This window comes from Mycteria americana, chromosome 7 (assembly GCF_035582795.1).
Source record: "Mycteria americana isolate JAX WOST 10 ecotype Jacksonville Zoo and Gardens chromosome 7, USCA_MyAme_1.0, whole genome shotgun sequence".
Taxonomy (NCBI): domain Eukaryota; kingdom Metazoa; phylum Chordata; class Aves; order Ciconiiformes; family Ciconiidae; genus Mycteria; species Mycteria americana.
The window spans coordinates 70717251-70736723 of NC_134371.1; the positions used below are offsets into that span (position 1 = coordinate 70717251).

At 52.7% G+C, this 19473-nt stretch overlaps 2 protein-coding genes and 1 long non-coding RNA gene across 5 annotated transcripts; 2 read left to right on the forward strand and 1 right to left on the reverse strand.

Moving 5' to 3' along the window:
- Positions 1 to 3137: 3137 nt before the first annotated feature.
- On the forward strand, positions 3138 to 9955 carry NAA20 (N-alpha-acetyltransferase 20, NatB catalytic subunit). 3 transcript variants are annotated; one of them, XM_075509023.1, is made up of 7 exons: positions 3138 to 3225; positions 3441 to 3465; positions 3570 to 3660; positions 4877 to 5012; positions 6004 to 6149; positions 7552 to 7639; positions 9722 to 9955. In XM_075509023.1, the coding sequence occupies exons 1-6, from the start codon at positions 3173 to 3175 to the stop codon at positions 7635 to 7637; spliced, it is 537 nt and encodes a 178-aa protein (XP_075365138.1). In that variant the 5' UTR covers positions 3138 to 3172; the 3' UTR covers positions 7638 to 7639; positions 9722 to 9955. The 3 variants fall into 3 exon arrangements, with proteins under 3 accessions (XP_075365138.1, XP_075365137.1, XP_075365140.1); XM_075509022.1 differs by lacking the exon at positions 3441 to 3465 and having other exon boundaries at positions 3154 to 3225; positions 3545 to 3660; XM_075509025.1 differs by lacking the exons at positions 3441 to 3465; positions 9722 to 9955 and adding an exon at positions 7842 to 9715 and having other exon boundaries at positions 3154 to 3225; positions 3545 to 3660.
- On the reverse strand, positions 9951 to 11083 carry LOC142413126 (uncharacterized). The gene is made up of 2 exons (XM_075509170.1): positions 10367 to 11083; positions 9951 to 10260 (listed from the first exon to the last, which is right to left on the reverse strand). The coding sequence occupies exons 1-2, from the start codon at positions 11081 to 11083 to the stop codon at positions 10141 to 10143; spliced, it is 837 nt and encodes a 278-aa protein (XP_075365285.1). The 3' UTR covers positions 9951 to 10140.
- Positions 11084 to 17731, forward strand: LOC142412993 (uncharacterized). The gene is made up of 3 exons (XR_012776662.1): positions 11084 to 11221; positions 11505 to 11835; positions 17717 to 17731. It is a non-coding gene; the product is annotated as an uncharacterized LOC142412993 (long non-coding RNA).
- The last annotated feature ends 1742 nt before the right edge of the window (positions 17732 to 19473 follow it).

The window sequence follows — 19473 nt, forward strand, 5'->3', positions numbered from 1 at the left end:
AGAGCATTGGGTCAGAGAGCAGGTGCTACTGTTGGCGGCTCTCACTAGATTATAGCTTTCCCTGGTTTTGTTTTGAAGGTGTGAAGCAAAGTGTGAAGTGGGATTTCGGCACCGGAGCTGACTTCAGCAAGGTGAGTGATGAAGAGAGGGCTGAGGTAGCAGTTAATTCTGAGGTGTCTTTCTGTGGATGGTGGATGTAGTTGCAATCATTCCCTGCTGTTTGTGTTTTACAGGTGGGTACAGGCCTGCTGTGGATGTACCCACTGGTACATCCTGTGGATGACTGAAAAATCAGACTCGGGGTGGGCAAGTGGCCAAGGTGAAGGAGGGTGAGAGAAGTATTGCTGCAGGCAGCCCATGGTTTTGGGAGGTATCTCAGAGTGCACATTTCCTCTGTGACTTTTTTTTTTTTTTTTTTTTTTTCCCCTCAGATGCCACACAGTCTCAAGGGGTGAAGCTGCATGCTGATGAGTGGCCCAAGAAGGTGAGGCGGTTGTCGGCTGGGTTGGAGTTAAATCACAAAGCAGTGTGAGGCAACTCAGTGAAGTGTTTTCCTTCGGTATTGCAGGTGCTGTGGAGGGCTCTCTTCAGAAATGGCTGAGGATTTGAGGTGAGTTGGTGGAGATGAGATGAGCGGCACAGTGGGCCCTGCAGAATGGGTGATTTCTTTGAAGCACAATGGTCATTTTATCTTTGTGGTTTTCCAGGTGCCGTGGGAGCTGCTGGTCTCAACATCTGATTCTAGGAGCAGAGCAGGTTAGCGAGGTGACACTGTGCTTCTGAGGAAGGTGGTGTTGTGGAAGAGGCTGGTGTTGTCTGGCTTGCCAGTGGCTGGCAGCATTCTGTTTTGCAGATGATGGAGAGGAACCTGGCAGTGGCAGGAGTGTCCCGGGTAGAGAGTGTGTTCCTCGTCAAGGATGGATTGCCCCATCCATCAGACTCCCTGGCAGTCTGAAAGCTAAGTTGAGGGGCACATGCTGTGGGTGGAGAGGGATTGCAGAGTAGGGCAAACAGGGTTTGAAGTCTGTGCCGTGGAGAGGGCTGCTCAGGACCAGTTGTGTTTAGGTGCAGACAGAGGGTGCGGGGTCAGTTGTGTACGATGTGAGTGTGTGCCGGGCAGGGCAGTTCCAGCCTGTGTGTGTGTCATGGTGTAGTTTGTGTGGTCTGTGTTCTATAACCTGTGCCATACCTTCCACCAGGTCTTGATGCCCACCGTTGCTCTTTGCACTTGGCAAGCTTGGTGAGCACCTCTGTAGCAATCGTGATGGTCTTGAATGCCTTGCCTCATTGGCGTAGTGCTAGTCACGCACTTCTTGTCCTGCGGTCGAAGCTAGAAGTGTGGATCTGTCTTGCGTGTTTTGTATTGCAGGTGTTTCTGGATGGTCATCGTTGAGGCAGCAATCCAGGCTGCATCAGCAGCTCTTCTCTTGAGAGGTCTGTTTTCATGGGGTCCTCTTCTGGGGTTTCTTCCCCATGTTCTTACAGTCTTAGGTCTCAGAGCCCAGCTTACCACACATCCATCGTCCCAGTTTTGATGGCAGCTTTCTGCCACGGGCTGCGGCATTTGACTCTTCTCTGGAGGTGCCGCAAGAGCATCAGTACTCTGCTGTCACAGCGCCATAGGGCTTCTTGGCCCATGATGTTTTCCCTCTGGGAGTCACTCATCTAGCATGTGGTCTTCTTGCATCTCTTGGTCATGGCATTTGTAGTGTCTGTGTGCGGTGTTGGTCTGTGCGTGCATTTGGGTTGGAGCTGTCCTGCCTGGGGGCGTAGCAACGGCAGAGTTAGGGGCAGTGTAGCAGTACGGTGCTGCAGTAATATGTTGATTCTGTCTAGTTTCTCTTCCCATGGACCATATGGTCCATCTCTGAGTGAGTAGCCATTGGCAGCTGGTGCAGAGAGTCATTCCTGTAGCATCTCTCAGGTGCTGAGGGGGCAACTCAGGCCTCTTGGGAGCAGCTGTTTGTGTGGTAGTTGAGCAGGTGCCATCTTGAATGTGTCAAAGCTTGTATGTGTGCGTCTTAATGTCTGTTCTTTGTTTTTTTGCAGGCTGTAGTTAGAATTTAGAAGGCATATGCAAAAGGGAACAAGACATTTGGCCTCTGCAAGCTATCATCCACATCCGGGTGACTTGTTCTATATAGTTTTTTCTTCAGATGCAGAGTGACCAGCTGCATGTCAAAGGGCAATGGAGGTGGTGAGCGGAGTGCTGTAAGAAGGTGGGCTAGCACATGGGACGGGAGGGCAGGCGCTGTTGTTGGTGGCTATGACTAGCTTGTGCTTTTGTTTTCAGCTTTGTTTGGAACGTGCAAAGCAGCATGTAAAGCAGGCTGTCTGGACTGGCAGTTCGCTCAGGCCAGGTAAGCAATGAACTGGGCGGATGAGGTGGTTATTTTTGAGGTGTCATGTTGCTGTAGATAGAATCATCTCCTGATGTTTGGGTTTTACAGGTGGTGGCACCCTGAAAAATCATACTGCGGCAGTTGACTGGCCAAGGCAAAGGAGCAAGAGAGAGGAATCACTGTGGGTGGGCCAAGGTTTTGAGCAGTATCTCAGAGTGTGCTTTTTCCTTTTTTTTTTTTTTTTTTTTTTTAAGGTGCTGCACTTAGTCCCAGAAGGGTGAAGTGAGAAGGTGAGGTACATGTCAGACAGGTTGGAGTTCAGTTGCAAAGTAGTGTGAGGCAACTCAGTGATGTGTCTCCCTTCAGTTTTGCAGGTGCAGCGGTGGCCTTTCTTCAGAAATGGCTGAGCATTTGAGGTAAGCTGGTGGAGGTGAGAGAAGTGGCACAGCAGGCCCCGGGGGTCCCTGTCCCCCGGAGCCAGACTCCGAGGGCCTCCCAGCACTGCAGCCCCGCCCCACCGCTCCTCCCTGCTCCGCCGCAGGCGGGCGCAGCCTTCCCAGCCGCCCGCTGCTGCTCTCGGCGCCCGCACCCAGCCGCAGCCCTCCGCCGCTTCTGCCCGCTACGGCCCGTGGGGGCGGCGCCGGGGCGCTCCGCTTCCGCTGCCGCCGCTCCGTGGCGGAAGGGGCCCTTGGGCGGCGGGAGTGCTTCCGGGGCGGCGAGAGCGCTTCCGGGGCGGCAGCACCGCCAGGGCCAGCGGCAGCAGCGGCGGCAGCAGCGGCTGCGGCGGCACCACCGGCACCGCCACCACCGTCGCCATCGCCGCTATCGCCATGACGACGCTCCGCGCCTTCACCTGCGACGACCTCTTCCGCTTCAACAACATGTGAGCGCCGTCCGCCATTCTCTCCCCTCCCCTCCCCGCACCCGAGCCCCGTGCTCGCCCTCCGCCATGTTCGGCCCGCGGGCGCACGCAAGGGGCTCCCCCTTCCCTCAGGCGCCGCCACCCCCCTTCCCCCGCGGGAGCTCCGGGCGCCCCCTCGGCCGGCCGGCCGGCGGGCAAGGCCCGGGCCCCTGGTGAGCGTTGCTCTCCCCCCGCAGCAACCTGGACCCACTGACGGAGACCGTATCCTTCCCCCTGCCGCCGGCCGCCGGGGAGGAGGCGCGGGGCCTAGCGCGGGCGGCAGCAGCCATGGCGGCGACAGCTTGCTCCTTAACCGAGCACCCCAGTACGGGATACCCTTCTACCTGCAGTACCTGGCACACTGGCCCGAGTATTTCATTGTCGCTGAGGCGCCCGGCGGGGAGCTGATGGGTTACAGTGAGTGTGGCGGGACTCCGCGGCGCCGGCTGCTCCGGTGTTACCGTCTCACTGCGTTGCGTATTTGGGGGATTATAACGCGGGAGCTTTTCTTACTCTTTACGTTTTCCAAATACCCAACAGGGAAGAGGGACGTTGTGTATCATCTTCCCGTTTCATAAATGTCTAAGGGTATTACGTAGGACTCATAGCAGTAGCTTTTCGTTTGATGTTCCCACCGTGGCAAGGAATCTTGACTGTGGTAACGTCCACGCAGGTTTTATACAGGTGAATGTATGCGCACAAGCGTTTCTGTAATCCTGGAGTTAAGTCCCTGCACCCAGCTCTGATCTCTCACACTGTCAGTCATCAGCAAGTAAAAGTGCCGGGCTTGGCTTTGGCATTGTCCTCTAAGGGAAAGCTCTGGGTCTGGATGTCGCTTGCTTATTTGCTGTGGAGTATTTGTGTTTTTCAGCAATCGTTCCAAATAGAACTGGGTGGGTGGGGCAGGGCAGAGTCAGGGTCTTTGCAGGGACCTGGGAAGTAAAGTCTTGAACACAGAAAAGCTTAAAGCATTTGCTGTACAGAAGGTTTCTCTGTACCCACTACATCCGTTGCTTATTAGCAGTGACTGATGTTTGTAGGAGTACCGTGTGGAAGTGTGAACTTTCATTAGTGCACTAAAACTGCTTTGGTTCTGTGTAGAAAGCAGAGGAACTACAAAACAACATCCCACCCCTCCCACCCCCCCTTTTTTTTTTTGTTAAACGTACCATGTTTGCAGGGCCTTAGCTTTCTATTGCCAGACTGGCAAAGCTTCCCAAGCTCTGTTCCCCCGCAGTCACCAAAAGTCTCCAATAGTTGCCAGGATGGTGAATTAGTTTGGGGCTTCTAGCCCTCCATTCTGCCATTAGTTTAGTCAGATCCTGCATTCCGCTCAGTTAAAGACTCACGAGAATTGCTTAACATTTGCATTTGGAAGTCATGCCTCAAACAATGAATTTTCAAAATTTTTTTTCTTACACCAGTCAAGAAACTACTGTAACACTGGAGCAAAATGACATTTTTAGTGGTTGTTGAATCTCAGAGTGATAACATAGGCATCCCTGTTTGAGCCCTTACCAGAACCATTGCAATGTTTGTTTACACCCTGCTCGGTTCTTTTGTAAAGGTGCGTAGCTGTGGGAGGTGCGTTATTCCCAAGGTGCTACTGTGCTGATGCTCTGTATGTTCGCAGTAATGGGTAAAGCGGAAGGCTCTGTGGCTAGGGAAGAATGGCATGGACATGTTACTGCTCTCTCTGTTGCACCAGAATTTCGACGGCTGGGTTTGGCTGCTAAATTGATGGAACTACTGGAAGAAATTTCAGAAAAGTGAGTACTCTACTTATCTTTAAATTTATCTTTTAAAGTAAATCTTTCTACAGACCCCTGTCCATGGCTTAGCTATTTGATTGGCGTGAAACAGACCCAGAATTTTGCTTTAAGTGGTGTTCTGATTGGCTGAAATTCCCCGTAGGTAGAGAGCAAGAATTACAAATGTAGCTTGGTGGTTGAAGTTCTCGGGGTTTCTGTGAAAGCTAACTTGCCAGAATGAGTAGGAAGCAGCCTGAATTCCAGTAGAGATACTGTATAAAAGGTCCTTTTCTTGACAAGAAAAGAGCTTCACGAAACGTCGGCGCTGTTTGCCGTAGGGCCTCCGACATACTTGTTCAGTAATTGTGGGCTTTGTGCCGTTCCCGCAGGCGCAATCTTGAAGAAATTTTGTACGGCAGCCGGTATCTTAGCTGACTTTCTATCTCGCGCTTGGTTGCTTGTACCTGCTAAAAACTTCATTAAGTGTCAAATGAACCCACAGGAAAATGTCCTCAACTCGCGCTGGTAGGGCAAGCCCGCTGCAGTTGATAACATGGGAAAATAGCACGATGTTTTGAAAAATTTGCCTTGCAAGGACAAGGCAACTGAATTCTGTGACTGATTCCACCGCTCTGCCCTGGCATTTGAAGGAGGCAGTCCCTAAGCCAAGGCAATCTAAAATGTGGATTTTTTTTTTTTTAATCATTTCTTAGGGATATGAGGCTTGTGTGGGTGTTTAGCTTGTCCTGTTCTTTCTGTTCCTAATTCTGAACCCACTGACTGGTGTAAAAGAATGGTCGTGTGACAAAAATAAAAGGAAATTTGTGCCTGTACTGGATTTGCCCCTTGGTAAAGGAGTGCTTCTGCTGTTACAGTGTGAAAGATGTTCGATTAGCATACCACATCATCAGACCTGCTATTGGTCTGATTACAAGTTATGGGTTATTATTTGGAAATACATTCATCTGCTATTCCTTACTGTGGTTTTTTGGTTTTTATTTTGTCAAAGAAAGGGTGGATTTTTCGTCGATCTGTTTGTGAGAGTATCAAATCAGGTTGCAGTAAATATGTATAAGCAACTAGGCTACAGTGTGTACCGGACGGTATTAGAGTACTACTCTGCTAGCAATGGAGAGCCAGATGAAGATGCTTATGGTAAGTACTCGTTCTGCCTCAAGTCGAATAGAAGGATTCTCATGTTACGGGTTCCTGGGTTTGTTTGTATGATTTTTTTTTTTTTTATGAAACAAGTTCAGATAGTTGTTGATGAATGGGATTTGTATACTCCTTTAGATAGTTTTTCCTACTGAAGATACATCAGTTACAAAACTTAATCTTGCAGTTTACATGTTTCGTAGCATCTATGGCAAAATAATATGAAACAAGAATAAATCAGTAAGTACAAAGACACTTATCCTGTAGGTAAGATGAAAACAAAACCACAGTTTCTTATCTAATTTTTCTTTCCGAGGAATGCTCACACCCAGCGGCTGGGCTTTTTGCTAATGTTATTGGGGAAAGGAATGGCAGTGCTTTCCTCATTTCTTTCCATAACAGGGACTTGAAACTTTGTTTTCTCAGATGTCTAACTACAAATTTACACATGTTAATGGTCAACAGTGGCAGAGAATTGGGTGGCATTTTCAGTTTAAAAGGGAAGGAACATGGAAATTCAATTATGTTAATGTTAATTCTGTTAACAAAACTGAAGTACCAGCTGCTTCCTCTTTCTAGATTTTCCTTTAAGTATCCTCCCCAAAGGGTTACATGGCCATGCTGTATCTCTCTTCTGTTCCTGCAGTACTCATTTGATATGCAGGAGTACTATGAAATACAGGAGCTATGCACAGACATCTACCGTTGTTGCAGATGCCTTAAATCATGTATTTGTCCTTTTAGCCTGCCATTTCCTTTCCATTCACTTGAGTTTCGTGCAGTTTTGGTAACAGTTGTTGATTCCAGTTGATAACATTGCTGCTGAACAACACTGAAGACATCAAACTATTAGAGTGTGTGCAGAGACGGGTGACCAAGATGGTGAAAAGTCTCAAGGGCAAGACTTACGAGGTCACTTGGCTTGCTCAGCTTGGAGAAGAGAAGGCTGAGGGAGGACCTCATCATTGCAGTCTCCAGCTTCCTCAAGGGGGGCAGCGGAGGGGGAGGTGCTGATCTCCTCTCTCTGGGGACCAGCGATAGGACACGAGGGATTGGAATGAAGCTGCATCAGGGGAAGTTCAGAATTGGACATTAGGAAAAGGCTCTTCACTGAGAGGGTGGTTGATCACTGGAACAGGCTCTCCAGGGAAGTGGTCAGGGCACCAAGCCTGTCAGAGTTCAAGGAGTGTCTGGATGATGCTCCTAGTCATATGGGTTAGTTTTAGGTAGTCCTGTGAGGAGCAGGGAATTGGACTCAATGATCCTTACAAGGCCCTTCCAACTCGAGATATTCTATGAAATCTTCTTGATTAAAAATGATCTTACTGTAATAGAGAATTCACTTAATATGTCTTTGTGCAATGACTGTCTTTTATAATAGCTTTTTTTTTTTTTGCCACAGATATGAGAAAAGCTCTTTCCAGAGATACAGAGAAGAAATCAATTATACCTCTGCCTCATCCTGTGAGACCAGAAGACATTGAGTAACTGTAAGCTGTGATTCTCAGGCAACTTACTAAGAGTGTCAGGTTCCTTTTCCCCCCAGCCCCCAAGAACTTACAGATGAGAAATCTTAGGCTCAATGTTTTTCCCTGTGAAATACCAAAAAGCAATACTGAGAAGCTTACTGATGCTGCTCCTGTTGGTAATGGCTGCATGTTCCTGCACTGACACTATTATTTTTCCTTTCAAATATTGGAAATTCAGAGACTATTACAATGGAATTACCTCATGTATGGTGTTTTCTTGGTTTTCTTTCAAACCAAAAATAACTGAAGTCAGTAACAGTAAAAACTCTTCAAATGCATTTATTCATGACCCATGAAAATACTGTACAATACCCAAGAAACACAGCAGGGGAAGCAATGTATTGATACTTGCATAGAAGATAAACCTGTTATACATAATGTAGAAGTGTCTTTCCCCTCTTCATGGCACAGGCACGGGACTGAAATTATGTTCACTGTTGATTTGAAAAAGCCAGAAAATCACAGCTGTTGAGGCTTGCTCTCCACCGCAGACCAGATCTAAGACAAATTCTGTGTTCTGGGTACACGTACATATCTTAACATGCTGTGTCCACTGAAGTAATCTGCAGTAAAGATTTCTTGTTTTCTCATGCTCTTCTTGCTCAATTTCAAGGTCAATGTAGGATTTCCAAAGAACCCGCAAAAGAGAAGTCTCTCCTTACATTCACAGCGTCTTCAAACGACCCTATATCTAACACTGAGATAATGCAATTTTTTTAAATGGAGAAGCATGGATAAATGTGAATTTCATTTCTGCAAATTCCAGAAATCAGAGTATTAATTGACCGTACAAGCTAGGATTAAGTAATATAAAATCTTGTGCACATAAGCATGTTTCTCCCTCCATGTTTTATCATGGGTTTTATAGTCCTGCGTACCCTGCCAAGAAACAGATGCTAAGTTAGATGAGGTACAGGCTAAGCCGCTATGGTGAGCAGTTCTGTTCAAGCTGGCAGATTATTTACATTTTAATTAGTCACACTGTGTAATAAATACTGGGTTTTGTTCCAGTTTTTCTTCCAACCTTACAGAAAGCTTTCTGTCCAGTGTCCTCTTGTTCTGTCTGCTCCCTATCTCTATCCTGTTCCCCATCACTATTTTGCTTTCTCTTGTTTTTTCTTTTTTTCTTTTTAAAAAGTTCCCTGTGCCTTTTCTTTCACTGCCCCATTCCTCTGTCTTGTGCCATGTCCCATTTTGGAGGCCATGAAAGTGACATCAGGAGTGACAGGTTGTCAGAAGCCGGTCCTCTAGCCCATCACTGTTTTTCCATCTCTTTGTCCCAGTCTGCATCTCTCTCTGTATTACTCAATCCCTCTCCCCTCTTCTCTGTCCTATTTTTTCTCTCCCCATATGTCCCACTTCCTGTCCCCATCTTTATCCTTCCTTCCTTCTTCCTCTCCTTCTTCTCTTTTTGTCCTGCTCCCTGACCCTATTTCTTTCTCCATCTCGCCATCCTTTTTTCCGTGTACCTGTCTCTGCTCCTCAATCCTTCTCTCGTTTTGTTTTTCTCTTTATAACCCTCTGCCCTGCTCCCCATCCCTCTTTCTCCACCTCTCTCTGCTGCTCCCTGCCCTGTCTTTCTGTCCCCCTGTCACTATCTCTCTCTGTCCTTGTCCCCCTCTCTGTTTCTCTCTCCCTCTGTCCTTGTGTCTCTACCACTCTGTCCTGCTCGCTGCCTCTTTTGCTTTTTCTGCCCCAGTGTCCTGCTCCCTGACCCTCTTTCCCTCCTCTTCCCCTTTTCTTATTTAATCCCTCTCTGTCATGCTGCCTATCCCAGGTTTTTTTTCATCTCCATCCTGCTCCCTGTCCTTATTTTTCTTTCTCTGTCCTGCTCCTACTCCCTCTTTCTGCCTCTCTTCCTCTGTCCCTGCTACTTCTTTCTCCATCCCTGTCCTGCTCCCCCCCCCCCCCCCCCCCGCGCCTCTCTCCTTTTTCTTGTACCTGTCTTTTCTGTCATTCTCTTGCTGTCCCCATCCCTGCCTCATGCTTTCTCACTACACCCCCCCGTGTCCAGCCGGCTGCCACTTTTCTCCTCTCTTCTAGTGTCCTGTACCCTGCTCCTCGTTTTTGGCAGCCTCCACCTCTGCCCAGCAGCCCATCGCTCCAGGAGCCCATGTCCGAACGTCCGTTCCCCGCTGGACTAATGAGCGTGGTTCTGGGAATGACTTCCAAGGTGTCCCGGGGCAGGGGGAGCATCGGGGGCCCCCAGCCCCGGAGCAGACTCGCTCCGGGGACTTGTTACGTGTGTGACTGAATAAACACTTGCCGTCTCCTTTGCCCTCCCCGCTGTGTTTGCGCTCCCTTTGCCCCGGGCCAGGGGCTGTGAGGGAGCCCGGGGGAGGAGGTGACGCGCTGCGGGGGTCGGGCGATGGCCCCCTGTTCCTGCTGGCCTCCCGCTGTGGGCTGGGGCTGGAGGAGCCCCAGGGGCGGGCGGCGAGGCCGATGGCGGCGGCCCCTCCCTGTCAAGGGGTGGCTGCCGGTGGCGGGGCTGGTGCTGCCCTGCCCGGGTGGCCGCGGAGGGGCCGGTGTGAGCCAAGGGAGGAGCGGAGCGGTCGCCGAGCGTTGCCGGGCTGCGGCTGCACCTGCACCGAGTAAGAAGGTGAGTGGAGCCGGGCGCCCCTTGGCCCGCGAACGCCCCGGGAGGCGCCGAGCGCTGAGGCCGGGTGGGGGCGGGCGCTGGGAGCTCACCGAGGGGCGGGTAGCACCGGGGGGGAACTCTGGGTCCGGTGGCAGGGCCGCACGATCGACCGGCGGGTCCCGGGAAAGCCCCGAGGAGGGCGCGGGGTCAGTGGCAGAGGCTCGGAGCGGCGGGGGCAGGGGGGCTGCGCCGTGTCGGAGCCGGCGGCGGGGACTGTCTGTCTGGAGCCGGAGCCGGGCGGCGGGGGCTACCCGGCGCCGCGCTGGGGGCTCGGCAGGCCGGCGGGGGGCGGTGGCGGGGCAGGGGGGGAACGGTGTCCCCGCGGGGTCAGCCGGCAGGGAAGGCCGGCTCTCGCGGCGTGCCGGGAGCTGTAGTCCTAGGGCACGGGGCTTCCGGTCGGCCATGTTGGTTCCCGGAGCATGCCGGGAGGTGTAGTCTTCTGGCCCTCGGCTGCTGGGCGGCCGCGCTGTGTTTGCCAATGCATGCCGGGAGCTGTAGTTTTTGCGGACTGGGCTGCAGGGCAGCCGCACTGCTGTCGGGCGCGTGCGGCGCGGCGTAGTCCTTGCTGCCGCCGCGGCCCCCGCGGAGCGGCGCGGCACGAGGTGTAGTTTTGTTGCCGGCTCCGTGTGGTTTCCTGCGGGCTTCCCGCTGCGCCCGTTCCCCGAACAGCGGTGCGGCCGGGCCTCGACAGCGCATGCCCTTGGGCTCGCTGCTGCCGCCCGTCCACCGACGGTCGGGACTGCCGCGCATGCGCGGTGGCGCGCCATACCGCGCCCGGCGCTGTGTGGGGCTCTGGACCCTCTGGCATGCGTTCGATGGCCGGCGCATGCGCCGTGCCCGGGAGCAACATGGCGGTGGATGAGGGATAGGGCCGCCGGTGAGGCGAGCGAGCCCCTTCGGTGGGGGTAGGGCTGACTCCTGGCCGCCCGGGGGTGGCGGGATGGGCAGCTTCCAAGCTTCCAGCACCTCCCCTGAAGCCTGTCTCGTAGGCCCAGGCCACCCCAAAGCCCTGTCGGGAAGGCAGGGAGCGGGCCTTCGAATGCGCTGGACTATCCCTTAATGTGGGTGCGGTTAGTAGCAGTAGGGGGAAATGGCAGCCTCTCCAGAAGCCCCTGCGGAAGGGGAGGCTTCAGCCGGGGGCAATCTGCAGTAATAACGGTGGCTGCTGCTTCTTTCCCCCTCCCAGAGGCTGCGCTGAGGCCGCGGTTATCCCTTCCTCCCCTGGGGCTGCCGGTGACGGCACCCGCCTCAGGCTTGCGTGGGTTGTCTGTGCCTGGCCTCGCTCTCCTGGCGGCGTGGGGGCGAACATGGACGGGCGGAGCGCTTGGTGGCTGTGGACAGGAGCTGCCGCGGCTGAAGCTGGAGAGGCCAAAGAAGGGTAAAGAAGAAGAAGTCAAAGGCCGGCCGGCAGCTGCCTCCCACTGCAGGCAAGAGAGAGCCTGCCTCTCCGGGCGAGGAAGGATCCCTCCTCATAGTCCGCAGCAAGCCAGGCCACCAGCGTGCACTGCAGGATCTGTATGTGTAACCCAAAGCGCAGTATGGCCTTGTAGTGCATGAGCGAGCGAGGCTACGTGTGTAGGAAACCTTGTCTCATAAGAGCTGTAAGACACCCATGTATTTTCTTAGGTAGAGGACAGCCAAGCAACTGGAGTTACAGAAGAGGAAGGGAGGAGGGAAGGAGAAAGAAGTGTCTGAACTGGCAAATTCTTCTGGCAGCGCTCTGAGAGCGAGAGCTGCGGTGAGTCCTGGGCCCCTGGGGCCCTGTCTACCCTCTTGTGCATCCCTGCCCCTCCCCTGGCCCCTTCTCTTTCCCACGCTGCAGCAAATTTTTTTTTGCTTCCCTTTATGTCTCCTCTTCTCTCTGTTCTTGTGTGCTGCTCCCTCTCCCTCTTTTTTTCCCATCCCCTTGTCTCTGTCCTGCACCCATTGCTGTTTTCTCCTTTTCCATCTCTTTGTCCTGGTTTGCATCCATCGCTTTTTTCCCCCACAGTTGCTCTGGCCTGTTCCCTGGTGTTCTCTTGCTCTCTGCTCCTGTATGTGCTGCTCCGTGTCCCTGCCTTCCTAGCTCTCTCTTTCCTTCCTTCCTTCTCTCTTCCCCCCCACCCCCACCCCCTTTGTCTTGCTCACTGTCACTGGTTTGTTTCATTCTGTATCTCACAGTCCCTGTCCTCCTTCCTGTTCATCTCTGACTCTCTCTGACCCTTTGTGCTGCTCCCTGGCACTTTTTTTGGTTTTGTCCTCCATCTCTCTGCAGGGCTTCTAAGACCTCTCTTTCTTTCTCCAACTCTCTGTGTTTCTCACAATCTTTGTCTGTCTGTCTCTCTCTCTCGTTGTCATTATTCTTGTCTGTTGGTCTGTCTTGCTTTCTGTCCTGTAGTTTCTTGCTATATCCCTTTGTCCTGCTCCCTGCCCATATTCATGTTCCTCTCTGTCCTGTTGACCATCCCAGTTTTTTTTCTCCCTCTCCATCCTCCTGCTGTCCTGATTGTTCTTTCTCTGCCCTGCTCCCTGTTGCTCTTTCTGTCTCTTTTCCTCTGTCCCTGCTGACTTTTTCTCCATCTCTGTCCAGATCCCTGTCCCTCTTTTTTCCTCTTGCTGTCCCTCTGCCCTGCTTCCTCTAGCTGTCTTTTCTGTCCTTTCTTTCTCTGTCCCATTCCCTCTCCCATTCTTTCTAACCATATCCCCCTGTCTACCTGGCTGTCCCTTCTTTCCTTTCTTCTTCAGCGTTTTTTCTTTCTCCATATCTCTCTCCCACTGCCCATCACAGTTGGTTTTTTCCTCCAATACTGTCCTGCTTTCTGTCCCTTTTTTCTCTCTCATTCTGTCATGCTCCCTGTGTCTATTTTTGAATTCCTCCATCTCTGTCCTGCAGCCCATCGCTATTTTTTTCCTCTTCCATCCCTTTGTCTTCCTCCCTGTCCGTGTCTCTCTTTCCCTTTTTTCTGTCTCCTGTCCTTTTTTCCTTTCTTGTTCCATCTCTCTGTCCTGCTCCCTATCCCCTCACCCCTCTCTTGTTTTCTCTGTCCTCCTTGCCTCCCCCACCATTTCTCTGCCCTGTTCCCTCTTTGGTTTTTTGTTCTCTGTCACTCTGTTCTGCTACCTGTTACTGTTTTTTCTCACTCCATCTCTGTCCTGCACCCCAGTGCTGTTTTTTCCTTCTCCATCTCTCTGTCCTGCTGCCCATCCTAGGCTTTTTCCCCTCCATCTCTGTCCTGCAGCCTGTCTCTGATTTTTGCCTGTCTTTCACTTTGTCCTGCCTCCCTGTCCCTTTTTTCTCTCTCTCTGTATCACCTTGTCTTGCTCCCTGTCCCTGTCTTTCTCTGACAGTCTGCATCCTGCTCCTTGTCCTTGTTTTTCCCCCTCTCTATCATCCCCCACCCTTCTTCCTGTCTTTCTTTTTTCTCTTTCTATCCTTCTGCCCCAATGCTTCTTTCTCCACCTCTGTCCTGCTCCCTGCCCCCATTTTTTCTGTCTTTATTTCTCTGTCCCGCTGCCTGTCCACTCGTTTCTTGCTATACCTCCCCATCCAGTTGGCTCTCCCTTTTTTCCTTTCTCTCCTTCTCTGTCCTGCTCCCTGGCCCTTTTTTCTCTTCCTCTGCCTCTGCCCTCTAGCCCATGGCCGTTTTTTTAATTTTTCCTTCTTGGTCTCTTTGTACAAATCTGACCCTTTCTTTATTTCTCAATCCCTTTGTCCTGTTCCCTGTCCTTTTTCTCTCTCTGTCTGTATGTCCTGTGCCCTGTCGCTGTCGTGTCCCTCTGTTCTTCTTCCTCTCCTTTCCCCCCATCTCTCTATCCCTCTGTCCTGCTCACTGCCCCTGCATGTTCTTGCTCCATCTCTCTGCAGGGCTCCTTGTCCCTCTTGTCTTTGATTTCTCTGCCTCTCTGACCTTTTCTTTCGGCCTTTCATTCTCTGGCGGCACCTCAGTCTTCTCCCTTGTCTTGCTTTTCTCTTTCCAGTCCTCTGTCCTGCTCCCCATCCCGGTATTAAATAGGGGTGGGTGCAGGCCCTGTTCTCTTGGGACTGGCAGGGGAAAAAGCAGCCCCGGGCCGAGCGCTGTCCTGGGGTTTGTTGGGGGGTTTTGGGGCCGAGCCCGTGTGCGAGCGGGGGGAGTAGGGGCAGCCCCACGCGGCTCTCGGGTGCTGCTTGTTGGGGCTGGGCAGCCTCTGCCGTTCCCGGCGCAGGTCGGGCAGCGGCGGCCCGGGGGGCTCCTGCGGCACCAGGCGGGTGGCGGTGGCCGGAGTGGCGGGGAAGGGCGGTGGCTGCGGCCGGCGGGGGTTCCTGGAGGCGGCTGGGCCCGGCTCCCCGCGGGGGTGCTTGGGGCTGGGGGGGTTTGGGGTGCGGGCCCGGCACCCCAAGCCGGTGCTGGAGAAAGCAAGCCGGAAGCAGCCGCACTAAAGCGATGCCCTGCCTGTGCTGGTGCGGCCCCGCAGAGGTGTGGGGCCGGGCCCTCCGCAGCGCCCAAGCGCTCCCCAAAACTGCGTGTGTGGCCCTGGGGGTGCAAGGCTGTGGGGTGGCTGCGCTCCCCCCACCCCGCAGCATCACGCATGGGGACCGCAAAGGGGTCGGAAAGCAGAGAGGGTGAGCTGGTGTGGGGCCTGAAAACGGAGAGCCGGTCTTGTGTTCCGGGGTCTTGAAAAGAGGCTCCCGTGGCTGATTTTGGGGCTCGGAAACAGCTGGAGTCGTGCGTTTTCAGGGCCTGCCAGAGGGGACCAAGTGGTGTGTTTTTGGGCTGAGGAGCAGAGGTGAAGTGCTGCATTTCTGGGCCTCGAGAACAGGCTGAGCAGGTGGGTTTGTGGGCTCAGGAATGGGAGCTGGTTTGGGGGCCCAAAGCAGAAGCCGGTTTGGCTGCTTGGGCAGGGGGGTGGGAGGGCATTGGGGGCTGCAGCGGAAAGCGGAGGGTGGGCAGGGTGCACGGAGCCTCCCTGGAGGTGGGGGTCTGGTTACGTCGGACCCCAAAGTTCGGGAGGCCGGCGTGCCCCGGGCCAGACTCGAGGTCTGAGGTGGTCTCTGGGGGGGAAGGGTGCATTTCAGACCCCGCACGCCCTCTTGGAGCCCAGCTCTTCTTTGTATGCTGGTGAGAATAGTTCTGAAGTACTTAATCATACAAACTAATTAATCGGTATTTCCACAGGGTACAGCGGTGATGTTTAATAGTAATATTCAAGTTCTGACAGCGACTGCTTTCCGACCTTGTCCAAAGCCCAGACTGTTGCAAATAGCTGGAGCTGGTAAGGAGAAGGAGCCGAAACGAGAAGCCAAAACGAGAAGCCGAAAGGAGAAGGAGCTTCGGTGCAGAGCTGGAGCTTCAGTTAGCCAGAACTGTGGCAAGGAGGAGCTGGAAGGAGATGGGGTGTCCGCTGCCTGGAGCGTGCGTTAGCCAGGGGCGAGGTTACCTGTGGCTGTAATGAGCGGGAGCGGCCGTGAGCTGGAGCGCCTGTTCGCCGGAGCATCCGTCGGCTGGGCTGCGCCGCCAGCAGGGCTGCAGAGCGGCCGGGCGCAGGCAGGGCTGTCCCCAGCAAGCGTCTCTGAGCAGCAGGGAGGCGAGCGGCCCTTCTGGCAGCGGGGAGCCTGGCCTCTTCCCTCGGGGATTAAATCCACGCCCTGCGCCTCTCCCTGCACAGAGGGTGTCTCCCGGTCCCGTTCCTGGGGGTGGAAGCGAGGTGGGGGTGGCCCGGCTCTCCTGGGGCAGCCCCGCTGCGAGGGGGCGCGGGCGAGGCGTCCGCACGAGGCGGCGGTGTCTCCCTGGTGCCTGGCAAAGGGGAGAGGGGCTGGTCGGCTGGAGCTCCCGGGGTGCACGGCCTGGCCCCGCAGGGCCCCTCTGGCAGAACCCTCCCCTGTGCTTTCCCCGTTGGCTGGGTGTGACAAACAGGATCATTTTTTGCCTCCTCTTTTCCCGGTGTCACCTTCTGCGTCACGTGAAGAAAACCCTGCGTGGTGGATCCCGCTTGCTGCTCGGGTAATGGCGCGTATGGGGCCGGGGGAGCGGGGAGAAACCTTTGCGAGTTCAGGGAGGCTACAGATGCTCCACATGAAACCCAGAGAAAAGGCAAATGTGCTGCCAGTGCCGAAAAGCTGATGAAAACTTGCCGTTAACAGGGCGTGCCTCGTTCCTGAATTGGTTCCTTGGCAGTTACGAATGTTCTCCTTTCGGGTAAAAGAATGAACTTTCATCTAGGAGAAATGAAGAGCTGCCTGTTGCCTTCTTCAGGGTCAAGTGTTTCTCTTCTGTTTGTTCAGACTACTTTTATGGGCAAGTTGAGAAGAGCCTTTTATTTTTATATGCACAACTACCTTTTTAGTCATCTATGGTGTCAGTAGAGTTAATTTTTGAGCACCTGGATGCCAGTAGAAATATAACGAGTGAAATGCGATGGAAACTGACATTTCAATTGGATTTGTATTCAATTTTTTTTTTTCATACGAGTGTTGATGGCACGCTGTGCTGTGCGTCAGTCCACATTCTGTTCGGTGGAGCCTTCGGTCTAGGAGTTTTACGTACAAAAAAAAAAGTTTGTCCTTCCAAAAAAGGACTAGTCATTCCTAGGCTTGAGGTGTAGACTGGGAGAGTCTCTGGAGCCCATGATCAGAATGACAGTGCTGCTGCTCTTTGTCTTCACTGGCGTTAATTTCCCCACTGCTCCGTGGTGGTTGGGAGCCCTGAGTCGTCATTTTTTTTTCTTTCTGTCTCTAACACATTTTTTTCCCCCAAGGAGAGGCTACATTTAAAAGTGAATTAGTGTCCTGGTTTCGTCTGGGATAGAGTTAATTTTCTTCCTAGTAGCTGGTATAGCGCTGTGTTTTGGATTTGAGGATGAGAATAATGTTGATAACACGCTGATGTTCTAGTTGTTGCTAAGAAATGCTTACACTGGTCAAGGACTTCTGAGCTTCCCCTGCTCTGCCGGGCGCACGAGAAACTGGGAGGGGACACAGCCAAAAGCGTTGATGGAAACTGGCCCAAGGGCTGTTCCATCCCATCTGGCGTCATGCTCAGCATAGAAACTGGGGGGGGAGTTGGCCGGGGGATAGGGATCGCTGCTGGGGGAGTGGCTGGGCATGGGTCGGCGGGTGGTGAGGGGTTGTATCGCTTGTTTTTTCCTGGGTTTTGTTCCTCTCTTGCTCTCTTGTTGTTTTCCTTCTCATGAGAATTCATTCTTCTTCTTTTGTTCCAATGCTTAAACTCTTCTTATCTCAGGCCACGAGTTTTCTGACTTTTGCTCCTTGGATTCTTTCCCCCATCCCACCGGGGGGGGGGAGGGTGAGCGAGCTGCTGGGTGGTACTTAATTGCTGACCGGGGCTAAACCACAACAATTAGTTTCCTCCGAAACGTGTCAGTCGCTAAACTTGAGTGATGTTTATTAAAACCACAAAAACGACACCTGTCTTACAGATCTGGAGTCCTTCTGAACGCGTGTATTCATCCCACGCAAATGTCATTGGGCTACAGATCGTCTGCACTTCGCGCTTTGACGAGACAGCGTGCTGAGACAGGGATGAGCTCTGAAAGAAAAAAGGTACAAGGTCATGGGGTTTTTGGTCTGTTTTTTTTGTGGGGGGCGCGTGTGTGTCTTTTAAAAAGAAGAGTGCGATGCTGAGTGGTGGCAGCCCGCAGAGCTCTCTTGCTGCCTGAGCTCTCCTTTTCTTCTCTTTCACTCCTCTTTCACGGCTGTAATGGTAATTTGGACAATTGTAGAGGAGCAGTTAAGTTACTTGCCGGTGTCGATGTGCTGGTAGTCCCAGGAAGGAAAATGCTTGAAGCAGTAGTGAATAACTTGGCCGCAAGTGGAATTTCCGAAGGAAGAAGAACAACAGGAAGCAAATAGCAAGTTACCAAACAATTTGCGTGGGTGAAAGACGTTGAAGTTTTATTGCCAAATGTTGTTGGGCAGTATGTTCCAAGTGGCTATTTTTGGTCAACGTGAATTTTCAGGAAGTTCAGGGTTGTGCGTGGCAAAACGTGTCCCTCTGTTTATGCATGCCGCTATGTAAATGTCCAGCGGCAGGGCTGTTGTTCTCTGCTCTCCATGCTGCCACGGTAGCGCTGCGGTATTTAGACCCGACAGAGGACTTTAGGAAGGGAAGGGGAATGCCTGTTTTCCGTGAGGGCTATGAATGCTGACCCTTTTCTCCGCCGCTTTCCCGTGCGTGCGAGGAAGCGGTTTTATTTTTCTCCCTTGTTCCTGGTGTAAATAGTTGTGAAGCTGTCGCTGCTGTGGGATTGCAAGTGGTGTTTCTAGGTTTTTGTGGGGTTCTAGTTACAGATCCCTTCTGCTGTGGGGAAGTGTCAAGATAAGGTTTTCAGTGTAAAGCTTCAGAAGCTACATCCACTGAAATCAGGGGAGGTGGAACTGATGTTGCGCGTGCAGCTGTGCTCGCAGGGATGCTCGGTGGCCCCTCGTCAAAACAGCAAGGGGCGTGTGGCCGTCCGGAGGGCTGTGCTCTGGGTCTGAGGGCGTGCCGTCTTTTTGCTGTTGGAAGACGGACTAGAGCGCCTGGCTGTGAAATGTCAGGACAGTCAAAAGCTGGGAGGGACCCTAGGCAGGTTTGGTGGCACAACTGCAGTGTGAGAAGGACTTGACCGTTTGGAGAAACGGCCTGCAAAAAATCATTCCTGTTTTGCAAGGAGGCAGTTCACAAGGACAGATGGGTTGCTGTTCTCTTTAACAGAAATGCTCACCTTGGGACGTATGGGGTGAGGAAGTCTTGACTGTACGTAGGCTTTGGAAACTGTACGTAGGTGTGTGTGTGTGTCACCTGCGTGTATCTATGAAAGGGGTTCTAGTGAAACCAAAGGCGCCCGTGAGTCAAAAAAAGGCGCGGTTGTCTAAAAACTGCAAAAGCTCTAGCGGCCTGTGTCATCAACTGTAGCAAAGATGAAGCAAAACACTCTTTCCTCCACTCAGTTGTAGTCTTCACCAAGCTTCACAAAAAAAGGGAAGCTTTAGATTCCTACCCGGCATTATGCTAAAGGTTTTTTTTCCTCTCTCAGCAGAACGTCAGCTGCCACCATTTCGCCGTGGTCGCCCTTTCTTCTGCCACGAAAGGACAAGACAGACGGAAAGGCTCCGTAGTGGTCTGCAAGTACACGGTACGCCTACGACGTGTGCCTGCGTTTTTCCTAAGGTACTCGTAGCGTGGACTTTAAAGGTAACATG